The 21,091-nt window shown below is 39.0% G+C and overlaps 1 protein-coding gene across 1 annotated transcript in view; it reads right to left on the reverse strand.

The window, feature by feature from the left end:
- Positions 1–21,091, reverse strand: part of ST6GALNAC2 (ST6 N-acetylgalactosaminide alpha-2,6-sialyltransferase 2) — a 103,135-nt gene that overhangs the window by 11,968 nt on the left and 70,076 nt on the right. The window contains exons 6-8 of the mRNA XM_089682660.1: positions 13,690–13,852; positions 6,081–6,219; positions 913–1,016 (exon numbers count right to left, since the gene is read on the reverse strand). Of these exons, the coding sequence (XP_089538786.1) occupies positions 913–1,016; positions 6,081–6,219; positions 13,690–13,852 (406 nt within the window). The remainder of the gene's footprint in view (positions 1–912; positions 1,017–6,080; positions 6,220–13,689; positions 13,853–21,091) is intronic.

The raw sequence follows: 21,091 nt of genomic DNA on the forward strand, positions 1-21,091 counted from the left end.
AACTCTGGACCTTTTATCTGCTCATTGTAATTGAGATAATGATGGAATAACACACACCTGGCCATGGAACAGCTGAGAAGCCAATTGTCCCATTACTTTTGGTCCCTTAACAAGTGGGAGGCACATATGCAAACTGTTGTAATTCCTACACCGTTCACCTGATTTGGATGTAAATACCCTTAAATTAAAGCTGACAGTCTGCAATTAAAGCACATCTTGTTATTTTCATTTCAAATCCATTGTGGTGGTGTATAGAGCCAAAAATGTTAGAATTGTGTTGATGTCCCAATATTTATGGACCTGACTGTATATCGAGTCCACATAGGCTATGTACCTTTTGGGTCTCATTGTTTTCTGCCATGCACTGAAAAACAATGGAAAGATCACACAACAGCAGGGTTACCTTTAAACACAATTTAATGATACATAAAACACAATAATTATACTCACAAACAAATGAGTTCACAAACATACCAATATATTCAAAGTGACAGATGCCAAATCTGTAGCACTTGCTCCTCAATATGGGAAGAAACCATCCAGGTCTAATATGGCTGACGTGTTTCAAGGGGTAACCTCTCTTCATCAGAACCAGGCAGCTTGTATTATTTGTGAGTATAATGATTGGTTTTATGCATCAATAAATGGAGTTTAAAGGTAATATGGTGCGCCCTCTTTTCTGTTTTTCAGTGCTATGCATAAAGAGACAACCTCAGTCCTAAGAAGGCAGCAAAGCATGGTGGTAACATTCATTTTGGAATTTAAGCTATGGAAATCTATTGGTCTTTGAGCACTACATTTGAGCACAGGAGATTGTTCATATTGTTTTCTGCCATGGTTGATGTTACATCTCTATTTGTGGTACTGAATTAATCTTGTGCTTTAGATAGAATACACATGGTACCAACTTACTTATTTCCCTTGTCAACTCCAGTAGGAACAGGAACTCCTAAAATGCTGGAGCGCAGCATGACATAATCTCTCTTATTTGAAGGTATGAAGATGTAGCGAAGTCCCTGTATTTTCATGCAGGAAAAAGAGGGAATCTATTATCATTTAAAAACTTTCTATATCATGTATATATTTGTAGAATAGCAATAGAGAAATGTTGAAAACACCAGGACACAGCTAAATTACAGTAAGACTAGGCACGTGGAGGAAAAGGGGCAGCTGCTCCGGGCCCAGTCATTGTTGTGAGGTCCAAAGCAGCTGCCCCTAGAGCCCATGCTACCAGCATATAGTTATCCCAGCTTTTGATTTTCATTGCGCACATTCCGCAATGTGAGGACACACAACACATGCAGCCTTCACCATGGGAGTCTACAGCGTCTTGTTCAATCCGCAGCGGCCCAGTGGTAGATGGAGAGAGCAAAGGGCCAATGAAAGTGGTGGCCTGGCTCATATAGCAGGGTGGCCGCAGCCTGTGTTGGTGGACAAGAGGACAGGCTCCGGAGTGCTGCTATACCTGGCTGGGGAAACACTGACTTTTGTGGGTTGAGCTGGCGATGGGGATGGAAGGTGATGGCGGAGGAGAGAGAGGTGCTGGATACATCTGGACACCCGACAACAAGCTGCACGAGGACAAACTTTGTGTTAGTTCAACTTGTCCTGTATGACGTCTCTATTCCCAGTGGGACTGTAAGGGACCGCCTGACAGCACCTCTATCAGTCCCCCGGTAGAGCCTTCCCAGCGTGCGGAGTCTAAGCACCGGAGCACTTGTTCACCAGGGCCCCTGATGGTGGGGATGGACTTGGAGCGCTCCGGTACCAGGTCGCAACTACCAGGTATCTCCAACAGGGGTAGAGGAGTCTGACAGGGGCTCCAGAGAGCTAGGAGTCTGATGTAAGGGAGCCTAGTGATCCCTGCGGGGTGGATGGATGGATGAGCTAAATCAGAGTCATGCAGGCCGGGACGATAACTAGAGGATCGGTAAGGTACAAAACGGTAGGCAAAGGATAGTCGGGTCACACGCAGGGTCAATACCAGGAGGTCAGATCTAAACGGGAACATCCGGGAGCAGAGTCAGGCAAGCCAAGGGGTCAGGACGGGAGAAGGCAACAAGGTCAAAACAATCCAGATCAGAAGTACTCACACACAGGTAACAGGATACAAAGACCATTCGGCAACAAGTGTCTGTGCAGGGCTAGCTTAAATAGGCCGCCCTGCACCTGACAGGCGTAGCCTGGGTCCTAGTGCCTGTCTAGTACTGTCCAGACGACAGGTACGCCTGGGTCCTAGTGCCCTGCCACCTATACGTCTCGGCAGACACCTACGCATGTGTAGACCCATGCGTCGCGATGGTTCCTGACAGGGACCTTCTACTGCAGGTGGCATTACTAGTCATTTATTCCTGGCAGCCCATCCTCAGGGATACTGCCCACATTGGGCTCTGTTCCTACCTGCACTCAGTTAACCTTCATAGCTGTGTGTGCTCTGCTCATTGCTAATAACAAGTTCTAGGAGTTTCTATCTATTAGTGGGTCCCCTTACTTCCCCAGTCCATGGTGTGCAGGCAGTGAGGAGATGATGTGCTGTAACCTCTAGCAACCAATCAGTGAGCTGTAATGATGTGCTGTAACCTCTAGCAACCAATAATTGGTAATGATGCACAGTAACCTCTAGCAACCAATCAGTGAGCGGTAATAATGTGCAGTAACCTCTAGCAATCAGTGAGCTGTAATGATGTGCTGTACCCTCTAGCAACCAATAAGTAAGTGATAATGAAGCATTGTAACTTAGAGCAACCTATCAGTGAGCGGTAATAATGTGCAGTAACCTCTACAAATCAGTGAGTGGTAATAATGCGCAGTAACCTCTAGCAACCAATCAGTGAACTGTAGTGATCTTTTGTAATATCTAACAACCAATCAGTGAGCAATAATTATGTGCATTAACCTCTAGCAACCAGTTAGCAGTAATGATGTGCAGTAACCTCTAGCAACCAATCAGTGAGCAGTAATGATGTGTAGTACCCTCTAGCAACTAATCAGTGAGTGGTAATGATGTGCAGTAACCTCTAGCAACCAATGGGTGAGTGGTAAGGATGTGCAGTGACCTCTAGCAACCAATCAGTGAGCAGTAAGGATGTCAATTAAATGTTGTCTCTAAATATAAACAAATAAATTCACCAAAATCATGATAACAGTGAAAGTAATGAAAATAAGTGTCCATCATATCCTTCAGATGCAATATAAAGTGACCAGTGCACCCAGCACCACTAGTAATACTGCCGCTTACCAGATCATTAGACCCCAAATTATAGGTGGTCCAAACTGGAATGTAGCTGCATAGGCTGATCCCCTTGACAAGGTCTGTTTGGACGAAATGTACGTCAGGGCAAGGTGGAGTTTGTGGTGACATCACCCACGGCAGTCTGGAGCCAGCACCAGCAGCATTTTTAAGATTTGTGCTTATATACTTATATAGAATTTTATTTGATCCTATTAAGCATTTAGTGGTGTTACATTATTGGAGTCTCATTTTTTCTGGCTGAGCGATCACACGGAGCAGGAAGGGAGACTGGAGTGGAGTGTAATATGGTAACACCGCATGTGTTCCCTATATGAATAAACACATGGAGCAAGACCTATGCAGCTACATGCCAGTTTAGACCACCTCTATTTTGGGGTCTAATGATCTGGTAAGAGGCTGTATTATTAGTAGTGGTGGGCGCACTGGTTACTTTATATTGCATCTAAAGGATATGATGGACACTTTTCATTGACCACATACATATACAGACTATTGCTTTATATGGACTTTATTGCTTTCACAGTTATCACGATTTTGGTGATTTTATTTAATTTATACAACATTTAATTGTTATCCTTGCTGATTTATATAGTTTATTTGTATATATTCTCACACAACTCAACAATATTAGTGTTATGTTAGTATTTTATATTATTTTATTTGTATTTTTTCAAGCTTTTTTGAGTGCAGCTGTATCATTTTGGAATTCAAGTTCAAGTTATTTGGGCACCAAGCGCAGTTTCTATATATTCACATTAGCAATACAAAAAATGTGCAGTAACCTCTAGCAACCAAACAGTGAGTCAGAATCAGTCAGTGAGTGTGGACCAGTTCTTTTGTTTACATTATTAAAGTTTTTTTTAGATAGGTCTATGTGTGTTTTTGTTTTTTGTTGGGGTGGAGAGTGAAACTGCCCAAGAAAATGTTTGCCCAAAGTCCAATCAATATTAAAGATGGCCCTGACCAGGCAATAATAAGCCATGTAAAGATACTAGAAAAATTGGTGAACGTGTCTTTTCTCTTGGATCTGTCAGTTTAACTATGGCTTTTCAGATTCGTAGATTGCAGAACATTCTGGAATTACTAAAACAAAGACTCTAAGGGTGGCCATAAATAACTCCAGCCTGTCCCAAATTAATAGTTGATCAAGATTAAATGCTGAAAGCTGGATTGAGATCAAACTCAGGTAAGTTTATAAGGGGGCTGGGGGGGAGCTGCATGCAGAATTCATATCATGCATTAAGGTATAACACTTGTACCGTTACAACCACCACTTTGCACTGGAATTTTCCACAGAGCTTGAATGTGGTGAAATTTTGCTTTGCAAAAAATACCCAATCATGTAAAAGGAAAATACAAAAAAAAACAGCATTTTTGCTTGAATGTGATTGGATGATGGAAGTCAGCAGAGCTTCTTCTCACTCACCAAGCTGTTAAGAAAATTATCTTGCAAAGTAGGCAGTCTTTTTTCCTTTAGTAAATCAACTCCTTTGTCTCTGCAGCACTAAATCCTAACCGGCATTGACAGGCCTTCCTGCTGGATTACAACCTATCTCCCACCCATCTCAGTCCAACTCCACATGCATACATTTAATTCGTTTTTCCTAGCAAAACAATGCTGCTGCCTTGAAACCGAGGAGCCCTCCCACACTGAGTGCAGGGAAAGGGGTCTTGGTAGATGGAGATCTGGGGGCATGCCTCCACCAATATAAAATGACCTCCCAAATGCTGTCCCTCCAAGAATTTTCCAAGCCTGCTGATGAGTTCACAAGGAATAATAAAAGCTGTTTCTTGCTACAGGAAAAACAGCAATGCTAAGATATGATCTAAAGCAGGAGGGTTGAGTGGGAGGGTGGTGTGGAGTTAAATCTGGATAATGCCTGGACATGCCCTCTAAAGTGATACTAAAGGTTCATTACTTTTTAAAATAACAAACATGTCATACTTACCTGCTCTGTGCAGTGGTTTTGCACAGGTCAGCCTCCGATTCTCCTCTTCTCAGGTCCCCCGCTGGCGATCCTTCCCCTTGACCAGTGCCCCCAATAGCAAGCCACTTGCATGCTCGCTCCCAAGCCCCACTCTATGCGTCAATAAAACACATAGAGCCGTGGCTCGGCCCCACCCCCTGCTGTCTCCTCACTGACTGTGATTGACAGCAGTAGGAGCCAATAGCTCCCAATGCTGTGTCTCTGCCAATGAGGAGAGGGAGACCCAAGGCTCCCGTGTACATTGCTGGATCGAGAGGGGGCTCAGGTAAGTTATAGGGGGGCTGTGGGGGAAGCAACGCACGGACGTTGTTTTTTACCTTCATGCGTAGAATGCATAAAGGTAAAAAATTTTAAGCCTATAGAACCACTTTAAGTACACTCTTCCTTACCCTAGGTTCACATCTAAGCGGTTTCTGTAGTTTTTTGCAGAAATGCAGTACAGTCCATTTAACATGATTTCCTATGGGACAGGTTCACATCTCTGGGTTTTCAACTAGTGCATTTTTTGGAAAGGGACTTTTTTTAATGCAAAACATTCAATGGGAACGCTGAAGAAAAGCATGTATTGCGTTTTTGCTGCCTTTTTTATGCATTTTGTTTTAAAATCTGCCTAGCAACAAGAAAAATAAAAAAAATGAAAACAAAATGCATCAAAAATGTGGCAAAAACGCAAGTGCAAAAATGCAAAATGCAATGCAGAAACGCATTAAATGCAACCTGCATAGGTGTGAACCTAGTCTTTGCCTGGGTGTAAAGGGGGGATTGTTGAGCGCCTTATTGTGAGAGGTTGAGCAAAGGGGTTCAATGATCATGTAATGGCAGCTACCTATGTATCTTACCTCTCCTTTTGGTGTCTGAGTAAAGCCATCCTCATAATATCTAAGCAGTGAATTCTTCATGGTATTGACAGTGAAGCCATAAAATGAAGTCTTTGTACCAACATCCTTCTCAAAGCCTTTAATCACTGCGCCATTTAGTCTGAAAAAGTACAAGAAAGAACTGTTTGCTGACAGTAGTACACAAGGAGCTGTACAGACAGGTAATACCATTTAAACTTTATGAAATCCCAGTGTTTCCAAAACATAACAGGTCATGGAGTTCCAGCTCCAGGTAAGATCACGAGGTATAAAAAGTAACTCTGTAAAAGAGCTGCACTAATTTCAGTAGTTCTGCAATAAAAACAATAAGCCATGCATCTGATTTACAATATGTTCGTGTGTACATAAGAAAGCAGAGTGTTGAATTTAATTTTTGATCACCATGAAAAAGCACACTTCTGAATGTATTGTAGTGGAGTTACCTGTGAGCCACTAGGAGTAAAAATGTGAGATTTGAATACGTTCGCAGGCTCCTCTTTACATCCTCATATATATGTAAAATAGTAACAAATAAGTTTTAGCAATGGTGCCGCGCCCTTTAAATGAATATGTATCTATATATAAAAGATATAATTAATGAACTGCTTACAGCAATTCATTAAATTGATTAGTAATGAGAGAAATATCAAACAATATAAACCAACATTGGTAGCAAAATAATGGTTAGAAAATAATACATATAAATGTCCAATTCATGAGTGAATACAATCAAATGTGAATCCCATCATACTTGCGGCTTGCTCAATATGCTGTAACAAACTGCTCATACAATCCAGATAGTCTGTGCTAAGGGACTACTGGGCCATAAAGCGTGGATTTACTCTGGTGTGTTCCTTTGTAGAAAGCAGACTGGGTGGTTCACCTCCTTACTCCTGGTAGTGCTGTTATGGGTGAATCCAGGATATGGGTCCTCCCTTCAATAGGCTCTATATATTTTTGCCCTATTACTCCAGGTATACACCGGGAAGAAAAGAGAGAGAGAGATAGTGCCTTATCTTTGGTAAAAGGTGAATATTTATTTGTGCCAATATTGCACTCACAAGGTAAAAAATCATTCAGCGCTTTTAAAAGTGCGTCCAGCCTAAGCGGCGTGTAGACACACACTGCCTGTATTCGCCGTTCCAAGGAGTTGGGTGCATGGTGACGTCAGTGCCACTCCCCAACGCGTTGTGCCACAGGGTCACGTGGCTTCGTCCGGGGGATGTAATTGGACGAGCACCATATATTGACTCCTTATATAGTATCCAGCGCCATTTTCTTGTAGCCCTTATTAACTCCGCCATAATTTCGAAGTTATAATATGCATGAGAATCTTTTGGCAGTGATTGACATAAGAAGTGACAGAAAAGTAACAGCTTATGTTGCACTTGAATGTATAAATGTAACCAAGCACCCTATGGTTTTTAAGGCAGTGTGTGAATCGTCTCTCCAGGTGGTCTATTAACATACAAATGTTACTATATACACAGAAAAAACACATGTTGTTTTAAATATATATATATACTACATTCTATTAACATCGGGATTGGAGCAAAATAGCTAAAACAAATATATATACAGTATTTCCTATGTGGAATGTATTGATGGCAAAATAAAAAAAAAATATATACAAATTCAAAAAAATAACATATAAAATATAAATAAAAACTGATAAGAAATAAATGTAACCTATTCTTCATTAGATCACAATAAAGTAAAAATAAGAATGCAAATAGAAATAAAAATGCATAACCAGTGCAAAAAAATACAAAAATAAAATAAAAGTGCAAATAAAAATAAAATATAAACATTGTAAAATATAAATATTGTAAAATATATATTGTTACAGCATATTGAGCAAGCCGCAAGTATGATGAGATTTACATTTGATCGTATTCACTCATGAATTGGACATTTATATATATTATTTTCTAACCATTATTTTGCTACCAATGTTGGTTTATATTGTTTGATATTTCTCTCATTACTAATCAATTTAATGAATTGCTGTAAGCAGTTCATTAATTATGTCTTTTATATATAGATACATATTCATTTAAAGGGTGCGGCACCATTGCTATAACTTATTTATTACTATTATACATATATATGAGGATGTAAAGAGGAGCCTGAGAACTTATTCAGATCTCACATTTTTACTCCTAGTGGCTCACAGGTAACTCCACTACAGTTCATTCTCTATACTCATACACCTGTTAGTAAACGCAATGGAGGTTTTTTCCTTCTTGGAAGATAGAACTATTGATATAGATAGTATTTTCACTAAAGATGAAAAAGTGGATATTAATATACATAATCTATTTAGAAAAACCACACACATTATGGAAAAAAAGCTTAATGCTTGGTGGGATTTAACCACTTTAAAAAAATACCTCAAAGAGAGGATTATTCCCAAAAAATTACGGTGGGACCTACCCAGAGCTGATGGATTATTAGAAGAGGATGATATCACTGAATGGTTTAATTTTTTCAGTGAAAAAAGTATGGAATTGTTAGTATTTCTTAGCAAAAGGAAACAAAGAAAAATGAGGAAAATTGAATCAGCCCTGAAAGAATATAAAGAAAAAGTGGAGGTATACAAAGATCATCCAGAGTTCAATAAATATATGACTGAATTGAATAAAATTGTCAAAATCAAAGATTTGGAAATTAAAAATAAGAAAAAGAAAAAATATCAGAAAGTTGTGTAAGAATTTAATCTCTAACAAATTTATAAATGGCAACATTCTAACATTAATCCACAGAAAATACACCCACTAAACCCATAGAAATGATCAAACCACCTATAATGAAAAAATCTATAGGTTTCAAAAATGCTACACCTAAAGCACCCATTAACCATTCACCAAAAGGATTTTCTAATAAAAAATCTACACAATATAGTAATCACCCACTCCCACCATCCAACCATTCCAGCAAGCATAGATCTCCACAATATCAAAGAGATGATTATAGATGGAATAATCAAAACCAATTCTACCACAATAGAAATCCACCTCCATATATGCAATCTAGAGGTAGACCATACTTCAAAAACAGAAAGAGGCAATCACAATAGAGGCCCTCAGTATTACCCCACACAAGGAAGGCACTATATACCACAGTACAAAAATGATTACAGAAATAATTACAGAAATGAGTACAGGAATGATTATACACCAGAATCTAATAATGGACACCAACATAAATCAATCATAATAATATCCCTAGAGGCCAATTTCTGCACTTGAGACGAAACTGTACCAACACACGAGACTATAGAGAACAAAGCAACGTCTTAGTCAAAAGGTTCATAGATAAAGGATACAAGAGAGAAAATATAGAACAGGTAAGAAAGCAAATTGAAGAACTTGATAGAAAACAACTTTTAGAACCCACTACTAAAATCAAATCGAACATGAATAAAAATAATGTAGCTATGATTATGCCATACAACAAGCAGTATAAAGACATACAACAAATTATTATCAAACATTGGGATATATTAAAATTAGATAAAAGATTTAAAAGATATTATTCCAACTAAACCCCAATTTATATACAAAAAAGCCCCTAACATCCGAGATAAAGTGGTTAAGAACATTTTAAACCCACCTAGTAATAATACCAATTACACCTTCTTTCAAGGAATAGGTTTCTATAAATGTGGTAGATGTTATAGCTGTTTAAGGGCTAAAAATAATCCAAAACGAAGGCTGGAATTTCAAAATCCCATTAATGGTAAATCATATAAAATCAAACAATTTATTTCTTGTGATACTAAAGGAGTTATATATGCTCTAAAATGCCCTTGTAATAAAATCTATATTGGTAGAACAAAGAGATCATTAAAAGAAAGCATTAAAGAACATGTTTCCAATATCAATAAGGGATATAAATATCACAATGTTCCACTACACTTTCGTCAATTTCATCAACAACAAGCCATAGGACTAGAATTTTGGGGTATAGAAAAGCATATCAAACACTGGAGAGGGGATAATTTAGTCAGAGAGATTAGTAAAAAGGAATCATATTGGATATATGAATTGGACAGCTTGGCACCCAAAGGCCTCAATAAAGAGTTTGATCTCTCGTGTTTTATCAGTGATTATTAATATCTCCCTAATCCAGATGAGTACACCTGTTTATGTTCCAAGTGCACTCTATTTAGGGAGGAGTATTTTTCAACGAATAGTTAGGATTCCAAACTTTTTAAGTATTAATTGTATTTTAAAATAATTTTATATATTATTATTTTATTTTTATATTTTTTTGCACTGGTTATGCATTTTTATTTCTATTTGCATTCTTATTTTTACTTTATTGTAATCTAATGAAGAATAGGTTACATTTATTTCTTATCAGTTTTTATTTATATTTTATATGTTATTTTTCTGAATGTATATATTTTTTTTTTGCCATCTATACATTCCACATAGGAAATATATATATATATTTTTTTTAGCTATTTTGCTCCAATCCCGATGTTAATAGAATGTAGTATATATATATTTAAAACAACATGTGTTTTTTCTGTGTATATAGTAACATTTGTATGTTAATAGACCACCTGGAGAGATGATTCACACACTGTCTTAAAAACCATAGGGTGCTTGGTTACATTTATACATTCAAGTGCAACATAAGCTGTTACTTTTCTGTCACTTCTTATGTCAATCACCGCCAAAAGATTCTCATGCATATTATGACTTCGAAATTATGGCGGAGTTAATAAGGGCTACAAGAAAATGGCGCTGGATACTATATAAGGAGTCAACATCTTGTGTTCGTCCAATTACATCCCCCGGACGAAGCCACGTGACCCTGTGGCGCAACGCGTTGGGGAGGGGCACTGACGTCACCACGCACCCGACTCCTTGGAACGGCGAGTACAGGCAGTGTGCGTCTACACACTGCTCAGGCTGGACACACTTTTAAAAGCGCTGAATGATTTTTTACCTTGTGAGTGCAATATTGGCACAAATAAATATTCACCTTTTACCAAAGATAAGGCACTATCTCTCTCTCTTTTCTTCCCGGTGTATACCTGGAGTAATAGGGCGAAAATATATAGAGCCTATTGAAGGGAGGACCCATATCCTGGATTCACCCATAACAGCACTACCAGGAGTAAGGAGGTGAACTGCCCAGTCTGCTTTCTACAAAGGAAAACACCAAAGTAAATCCACGCTTTATGGCCCAGTAGTCCCTTAGCACAGACTATCTGGATTGTATGAGCAGTTTGTTACAGCATATTGAGCAAGCCGCAAGCATGATGGGATTCACATTTGATTGTATTCACTCATGAATTAAACATTTATATGTATTATTTTCTAACCATTATTTTGCTACCAATGTTGGTTTATATTGTTTGATATTTCTCTCATTACTAAGCAATTTAATGAATTGCTGTAAGCAGTTCATTAATTATACCTTTTATATATAGATACATATTCATTTAAAGGGCGCGGCACCATTGCTATAACTTATTTATTACAATTCTGAATGTGCAAGGACAAGTCTGACCAAAAAGTAAGGGCTTTTATCTTGTGCTGACAAACATTTCTGCCCAGCTAGACAGGCAGGAATAACACCCAGATCCAGCTGGTAAAACACTTTACAGAGGAATGCCAACTACAATGCCTTAATAAAGTATTCATACCCCTTGACATTTTGTCATGTTACAACAAAAAACATAAATGTATTTTATTGGGATTTTATGTGATAGTCCAAAACAAAGTGGCACATAATTGTGAAGTGGAAGGAAAATGATAAATGGTTTTCCAATTTTTTTACACATAAATATCTGAAAAGTGTGGTGTGCATTTGTATTCAGCCCCCTTTACTCAGATACCTCTAACTAAAATCTAGTGGAACCAACTGCCTTCAGAAGTCACCTAATTAGTAAATAGAGTCTACCTGTGTGTATTTAATCTTAGTATAAATACAGCTGTTCTGTGAAGCCCTCAGAGGTTTGTTAGAGAACATTAGTGAACAAACAGCATCATGATGGCCAAGGAACACACCAGACAGGTCAGGGATAAAGTTGTGAACTTTAAAGCAGGGTTAGGCTATAAAAAAAAATATCCCAAACTTTGAACATCTCACGGAGCACTGTTCAGTCCATCATCTGAAAATGGAAAGTGTAAGGTACAACTGCAAACCTACCAAGACATGGCCGTCCACCTAAACTGAAAGGCTGGGCAAAGAGAGCATTAATCAGAGAAGCAGCCAAGAGGCCCATGGTAACTCTGGAGGAGCTGCAGAGATCCACAGCTCAGGTGGTAGAATGTGTCCACAGGACAACTATTAGTCGTGCACTCCACAAATTTGGCATTTATGAAAGCGTGGCAAGAAGAAAGCCATTGTTGAAAGAAAGCTATAAGAAGTCGCATTTGCAGTTTATAAGAAGCTATGTGGGGGACACAGCAAACATATGGAAGAAGGTGCTCTGGTCAGATGAGACCAAAATTTTACTTTTTGCCTAAAAGCAAAATGCTATGCGTGGTGGAAAACTTGCACTGCACATCACCCTGAACACACCATCCCCACCGAGAAACACGGTGGTGGCAGCATCATGTTGTGCGGATGCTTTTCTTCAGCAGGGACAGGGAAGCTGGTCAGAGTTGATGGGAAGATGGATGGAGACAAATACTGGGCAATCTTAGAAGAAAACCTGTTAGTCTGCAAAAGACTTGAGACTGGGGCGGAGGTTCACCTTCCAGCAGGACAACGACCCTAAACATACAGCCAGAGCTACAATGGAATGGTTTAGATCAAAGCATATTCATGTCTTAGAATGGCTCAGCCGAAGTCCAGACCTAAATCCAATTGAGAATCTTTAGCAAGACTTGAAAATTGCTGTTCACAGACGCTCTCCGTCCAATTTGACAGAGCTTGAGCTATTTTGCAAAGAAAAATGGGCAAAACTTTCACTCTCTAGATGTGCAAAGCTGGTAGAGACATCCCCAAAAAGACTTGCAGCTGTAATTGCAGCGAAAGGGGGTCCTACAAATTATTGACTCAGGGGGCTGAATACAAATGTACGCTACACTCTTTAAATATTTATTTGTAAACATTTTGAAAACTATTTATCATTTCCCTTCCACTTCACAATTATGTGCCACTTTGTGTTGGTTTATCACATAAAATCCTGATAAAATACATTTACTTTTTTGGTTGTAACATGACAAAATGTGGAAAATTTCAAGGGGTATGAATACTTTTTCAAGGCACTGTATTTATAGTTTGTCTTAGCAGACAGCAGTGTTGAATGCCCCTTTCTGTGTGAAACTGCACCTTACTCCATCAATGCAGCAATCCTTGATAATAAACAATGCTAAGCAAGGTCAGGCCCTTACTAAGTTGTATGGAACAGCTTTCATGCCTCAACATGCAGTGATGTGTTGGTGACATATATTGTGAATGATACCCCAGGGCAACTCCAGAGTGCACATGTGCTGCACCTCAATGCACGGTGTCCTTTTTTTTGGTGTGTTGCAGTCTAGTTAATGCACTTAACACATAAAAATGCCCCCTGCATACTGACGTGAATGGGCCCTCACAGTCTAGTCAGTTCAACGCTTACCTGAAAACATAGTCATGTTGGTCTATCTCTTCCCCTTTGCGGGAACCATTAAGGATTCCACCATTTCCAACCACAGCACAACGTATACACCCCTTTGGTGTCTGCCAGTCAAAAAGTCCCCTGTTTGCAGAATCATTGAGTAGCTTTAACGTAGAGGTAACATCTATAAAAGCAGCAAATGGTATATTAACTTGAGATTGGTCAAAACTAAATTATAACATACACAAATCAATGCAACTCTGTATACATGAATACATCATTAAAGCGGTAGTAAAATCATTTGCAAAAAAAAAAATGTCCCCTGCTGCAAAGTAATAGCACAATGTGCTAGTATGCACTGCATACTAGCACATTATGAAAGACCTACCTTAGAACGAAGCTCTCCAGCGATGCGTTGTCACTGCTGAAGAAGGCTTCCATCTTTACCAGTTCTTCCTTCCAGGTTCCCGTGCTGCGGCTGCTTGAATGGCCAAACCACCTATGATGTCACTCCCTTGCATGCACAGGGAGGGAGAAGCAGCTAGTCAGTAGTGCTGAAGTGCTAACAAGGAGAATGTTGATAAGATGAGATAGTAGAGTGATGAGCTCATTATTCTGCTGCTTGTCCTTTCAATGTCTATTCACAAGTTAGGGGTGGAATGAGACCTGGAAGGCCCCATGTACACAGGACACTTCTGAACGATGGAAACAGACTGCAGGAAAACGTAGGTTAAAAAAAGTCTGTTTAGCCAAGTTTGCATACCGTGTTTATGCGCGTTTGCTTTTAGAAGCGCTTTTTAAAGAAAAGCACAGGAGAACCTCCAAAATGTCCAGAATGCACTGAAAAGTGGTAAATTATTAACTATTTCAGACTGTTTCAGAGAAATACAGAGAGTAGAAGCAGACACAGCAGCATGTGTTGACATTAGCTTAGGTGTGAGTTGCTCATTAACATTTCTTTTGTTTCCTAGGGTGGGACAGGTGTCTGGTGGAGGGAGTCATTAAGGCCACCTGGCAGGGGGTCTTCATGAGGAATGGTCATTAACATATCTTTTGTTTCCAAGGGTGGGAGAGGTCTGAGGTGTGAATTGGTCATTACAATGTGTGACAAGCTTGGTAGGAACAGCCTCTGTTAAGTGTTTTGTCCATCTAAGCACCTTGAAAACGCTTTGCATGCATTTTTCATCTTTCAAAAAGGCTCTGGACAGCATTGGGAACTGGCAGAGTTCAAAAAAATTTCAAACGCAAACGCTTATAAACGCGAATTACCGTGTTTAGCATTTGAAACGCTGATAAAATCGACTGCTGAACGTAAGTTTGGTGCGTTCACAAAAACGACTGTAAACTCAAATGCCTGTAAACAAAGATGTGTACATGGACACATAGAAAAACATTAGGCTGAGTTCAGGGGCTGCTGAAAAAGATGCAGAAACTCCTAAACGTGAGTTTATCAGCTGCAGTGTACATGAGCCCTAAGTGTTACCAAACTTCAGAAGTGAAAAACTAAAGCAAAAGCAAGATTCTTCTGCAGTTTAGTAACAATTACAGGTTTTGTCCTCCACCAGCTGGTGACTGTACATTAAAAAGAGAAGCAGCAGACTAATATGCTCATTTCTGTTCAGACAAGACTGTTGTGCAATGTGATATATCTGTGTAAATCTCGGGACTGAAGGGACAGAAGTCCTTTGGCAGGTAGGAGAGTTCCTTTATTTATCTGTGTATTTGGCTGTTTACTTGGATTTAAAGTGATGCTAAAAAGAGAAGTGTTCATTGCCATATTTAATTTACTGTATTTGTTTTTATCCTCCAAGTACCTTATTCCTGCAGCCCTGTTGTGAGGTCACATGATCTTTCCCTGTTGTGTGGTCACATGATCTTTCCCTGTTGTGTGGTCACATGATCTTTCCCTGTTCTATGGCATCTGCAGGGAAGGATCCTTGAGACGGGCTTCTATTACTATGGTGATAAAGGCTCACTACAGTATGAGTTTGAGTCTGCACAGCCCTGATTGGTGCTGTGCCTGTTTTGAAAAACAGTGTCAATACAGCAATTCAAATGAAGTTATAAATATAAAAAAACCTGTTTTACAGCTCCCCATAAATCTTTATTGAACATGAAATGTGTATTTTTTTTGCATTAATATGGTGTAGGCAGAGTCAAAGATGACTAACACTAGCTTTCATTTTGTTCAGATGGCACCTGCATCCAAGGCTCTTTTTTACTTTACAGGTATTAGCAATTACATTTGATATAGTTAATACTGATTTATATTAACACTAAGCTTTTTGTGAGTTTCTTAATGTAATCAATCAGCATACTATATCCTGCCCACCATAGTGTTTAGCAGGACATGAAGGTGGAGGGAGGGGAGTGTCATTTATCCCTGTGTATACGCCCATATGTGTGACTCTATAGGCATGTGGGCTGCACAGTTAAGAAAAAGTAGGAAATAAAGAGCTTAGGAAGGAATGGAAACGGGAGCATGCTCAGCAGAGGACACCAGCTGGTCTACACAACCTCAGCCTGCAATGGTGGGGACATAGAGAAGATGGGAGGGACAGCTGAAGGCAGGATCAACCAGGTATATATCACTCTACACAAAATGAATGCTTAAGTGATTTTGTGAGTATGTGCACTCTGTTATGTAGTGTTTAATGAGCGTTTTTATAATCTGACTTTAATAACACTTTAAGCTTCAAAAAAAAAAAAAACTCCAGGGAAATGGCTAACTACACTTCTGAAATACAGGATGATAAGGTTAATTCATTGTATGATGCACACCTGGATAGGACAGTGAAACAGTTATGCATGATGGGGGGATGTGTTTAAATCAGTTTAAAAGACTGACTGAACAAAACCTTTAGCAGGTAGAGACGGTGCTGACCAATCAGAATCCATTTTGTCTGTTCTGGAAGCACTGACAGAGAGGAGGGAGAAGAGTGAGGGTTCCAAATACGTGGACTGCTGGAGTGGCTGCAGGGGTGCTGACAACTCGGCAACCCCGGAGTTAAGTACATCAAGGACCAGTGGGGTGGGGAGGGTGTCTGGTGTTAAGTGTACGCTTACTTTTTTTCTGTAAAACTGAACTAACACTTTAAGGGAAGTAATCATTTTTGATCACAAATCTTCTTACTCAAAAATATAAACCAATTTTAGATTTCTCTAGAAATAACTATAAAGTTAGTAGGAAACAAAGTAAACAATAATAACTAAAATAGACAATACAGCAACGGAAATTTTATGAGCTCATGTTATTGCCAAATATGCATAATGCAAAACAGTGTGCCACATTTAATTTTGCATTTGTCAGATGAAATGTTTGCCATTGGTAATCTGATACACAACAGCTTTGCATTGGTGATATAACACAGTAGTTTCTGTTTGTATTGTGCAGAACTGTAATACAGCTTTGTGCTTTATGATAGGTGTAGGCAAAACAACTGCAATAACCTAGGAGCATGCATCCAACAAAGCATAACCAGTTATGTAAAACAGATATATTCTAATTTATTTTATCAGAAAAGCAGAAATACAGACAAAGGGCTAGGATACAGGTCTTACACATTTTGCAAAGCAAATCGATTTTGTTGGACTGCAGAAATGGGGAGTCATAAATAAATGTGGAATAATTAATCTTGTAAACAGCCTGTTGTAAAAAGTTTTTTTTTTGCAGAGATCAATTGGTCATGCTGCAATTTCCATGACCTCAGCTCAGCTAAGACAGTGTCAAGTTTATTTCCTTCAATTTCAATCATTACTAAGGCTGGCCATAAAATGTTTTTTTATTTTGATTAAAAAAAAACTGAACTGATTCCCCTATTCAAGGTGCATGAGGGAATCTTTCCTGCTGTACCCATGTATTCCAATAGCGGGGCTCCTATGCATACCATCAAAATACACTGATCAGTGCTGCAGCTGATCGAGCAAAACACTTCCAACAAGCCCTTCTGAGAGCTGCTGTTCCTTGGATTGACTGCTCTTCAACGGTCAAGCAGTCATAGATGGATGGAAATTCAGTCGCTCCTTGATGAACCAGCCAAATTTTGATCCATTTATGGCCACCTTAAGTCTCGGTTATTACAAAACCCCAGCAGAAACGTGGCCAGCTAGTAGACTGCCTGCAGGACAACTGTTCTACAAGACATTACAGCTGGCCATAGACAGATTGAAATTCGGACAGTTTAGCAGTGTGTAGCCCTCCCTGTATGACAGAAGTCAATCGTTAGATCGACCTCTCTCAAATAGACAAACTGGAAAATGTTTGTGGCTGATCGATGTATTCTGAGAGCATTGGGTCATGCTATCAGAAAACAGTGTTCTGGCAGGGAGGGTTCCTACATCCACCTCATTTGTGTAGTTGGAGGAATCTGTTTGTTTTTCCCTGAACAAAAAAAAAAAAAAGACTGTTTATGGCAAGCTTTAGGAATAAGTCAAAATTCAAACAGCTAAAATAATTTCTCAGTAAAAAAACAGGAACAATGTTTATATGTTGTGCATACATCTTGAGATCCTGATTAGCAAGCACAATACATTGGATGCACACAGGTGGGAAGAATGGTTGGGGAGGAGGACCACCAAGACAGGACAGAGAAAGACGGGAATATGGCAACACGGGGTAAGGACCCATGGGGACCAAAAATAAATACAGGGGGTATAGGGCAAGTAGAAAGAAACAAATCACAGCAAGGAGTGGAATATTTAACTTTAGTCAGGCTAGCCTAAATAAACATAAACTGAACATGTTCAATATGGGCCTCAAATGTACACCCAGAAAGCCTCTGGACAAATTTGAGGTTTATGTTGGCACTCACAATTATCTTAGAAAATTGAACCTAAAAAAAGTACTTTTTGGGAAATCCTTTACTGAGCACGTAGAGGGAGGTGGTGGCGCAAAATGGAGTACATGGTGGTTTGAGAACACAAATCCACTTTCAATCCCCAGATTAGCCATAATCATTATGTGGAAGCCTTTAAAGGCATGGTACCAAAAGAATTAAAAACTCTGGCCTGGAAAGTATGATAATCCAGGTTATCTTGAGAAAGGTATTAGTGACCTAGACAAAGGAAAAAAATCTATTGTAGTGAGACCAGCAGATAAAGGGGGAGAGTGGTAATTTTCAATAGAAAAATGTATGAAAAAGAAATGAATTGGCAAAAAAAGGGGAAAAGGAGAAGGTTTTAACCCCAAAAGAGGCTACCTATCTCTATACTTTGATTTTCAGAGTCCCCATTATATACTCCTTACCTAAAATCCATAAAGACCTGACTAGGCCATCACGTAGACCAATAGTGAATGGTATTGGGTCTGTGACTGCTAGGCTTGGCAAGTATTTGTATATTGTTTTTACAGGAGAGTGTTATTATTGGACTTTTTGTCCCCTATGTGATGAAAAAGAGTTAAGCAAAAACAATGTTTTATTTAATTGCAAAAAATAAAAGTTACACTCAAGCACATAAAATGTCCTCCCATAAAAATTTTCAGGCCCCCCACCCCACATTTACACGCGTACAAATGTGAACGCACGTGTCTGGGGCGCCTATGCATGAAAACGTTGATTGCGATACAGGTTACATATTGCCGCACACGCTGCAGTGAGAGCAATAATTCTAGCACAAGCCCTGCTCCGTAATCCTAAACTGATGACCTTTAGGGGGCTTTTGATGTTGTAAAGCGCTGCGTAAACTGCTGACTCTATTTAACCAGGGCGACAGGGCTGTGCAAAATCACGTATAAATATATATATATGTGATTTTGCATTTCTGGGTAGGAAGTGTGTGCGTGCGCAACCCTACCCGCACCGCCATTTGGCGGCTACAGCTGTCGATCACTGGGTCCCGGTTGTAGATTCCCCGCTGGCACCCAGTGATCGCCGAGAAACAGTGACAGGGGAGAGGTCTGTGTGTAAACAACACAGATCTCTCCCCTGTCAGCACCAACATGCTGCTTTGTATTGCTTGTACAAACAGCAAGTTTACATAGTAAAACACACACAGCACACATAGTAAAACAGCACACAGTTAACCCTTTGATCGTTCCAGATGTTAACCCCTTCCACCCAGTGTCATTAATACAGTGTCAGAGCTTTTTGTTAGAACTGAACACTGTATTAGTGTCATTGGGATGTCAATAGCAGTTAGTCAGTCCCCCCCCCCCCTCCCTGTCAGAATGCCGGCTGCAGTCCCTATATAAGTCGCTGATCGCCGCCATTACTAGAATAAAAAAAAAACAAATTTCAGTATATATACTGCCATTTGTAGATGCTATAGCTTTCACATAAACCAATTAATTTACAGGTATTGGGATTTTTTTAAGCAAAGACATGTAGCTGAATGCATTTTGGCCAACCTTTATGATGAAATTTGATTTTTAAATTTATTTACTGGATATGTTTTATAGCAAAAAGTCAAAAATATTGTTTTTTTTTTTCATATTTTCAGTCTTTTTCTGCTTATAGCGCAAAAAATAAATCAAATACCACCGAAAGAAAGCTCTATTTGTGAGAAAAAAAGGACATAAATTTCATTTGGGTTCTTTTTTATGCCCAGTATTCACCAATGTATTCTTTTTTTACACCTTGTGTATATTCATGAAATGTTATGATTTTATATTTACTTTGTATGCATTTATATATATATTTTTTGTATCTGATTTGGCAATTGTTATGGGGAGGGTGGAGTCAAGTTTTGTGTGTGTTGATTAGCGGCATTCAGCTGTACATCGGACAGAGTCTTCTCACAGTGCGGCTGGCTGTGTTAGACACAGACAGCAGTGTTTGCTACTCACTGTTGTAGTTCCCTGACGATATTTTGGATGTTTTGTTGAACAATTTAGATGTGAGTATTAATACCATGTGTTACTAGTTTTTTTAATCCTACAGTATCACACTATGTATGGCCTCTTCATTTGTAAGCTCGCTGATAAACATCAGAAAAGTGAATGTCAGTTTATGCAGTATTTACCATACATTTGTTATTTTTGCAGTAAATACCACATAAACTGATCGTAAATTCACTTTTTCAATATCACATGCGATAGTTTGGATCAAATGAGTCCCATGATCCAAATATCACAAGCAATATTCATTAGTGAACTGAGCCATTAGTAACTATGTAAGGTGCCAATTAATACTATGGTCTCTGAAAATTGTGAATTACACAAAAATACTTTTATGTGATAATTCCCAGGTTATAATAGCTAATGCAATAATTTTTCCTAACATTTTGAGTGCAGTTTATATCGGTTACCACTCTATGAACTAGTGACATCTGTCAGTGTCAGTAAAATGCAGCGCAGCACATTATCCTCCCCTCATGTGTTTAATTCCAACACCCACAATACAGCTTTTTGTGTTCTCCACCGCAGGGAATTTAGGATACTGAAACTTTGTGTGCTTCAGCGGGTGGTTCCACCAAAAATAAGTAA

This window comes from Staurois parvus, unplaced genomic scaffold, assembly GCF_062004578.1.
Source record: "Staurois parvus isolate SC_StPar_1 unplaced genomic scaffold, SC_StPar_1.0 ptg000293l, whole genome shotgun sequence".
Classification (NCBI taxonomy): Eukaryota; Metazoa; Chordata; class Amphibia; order Anura; family Ranidae; genus Staurois; species Staurois parvus.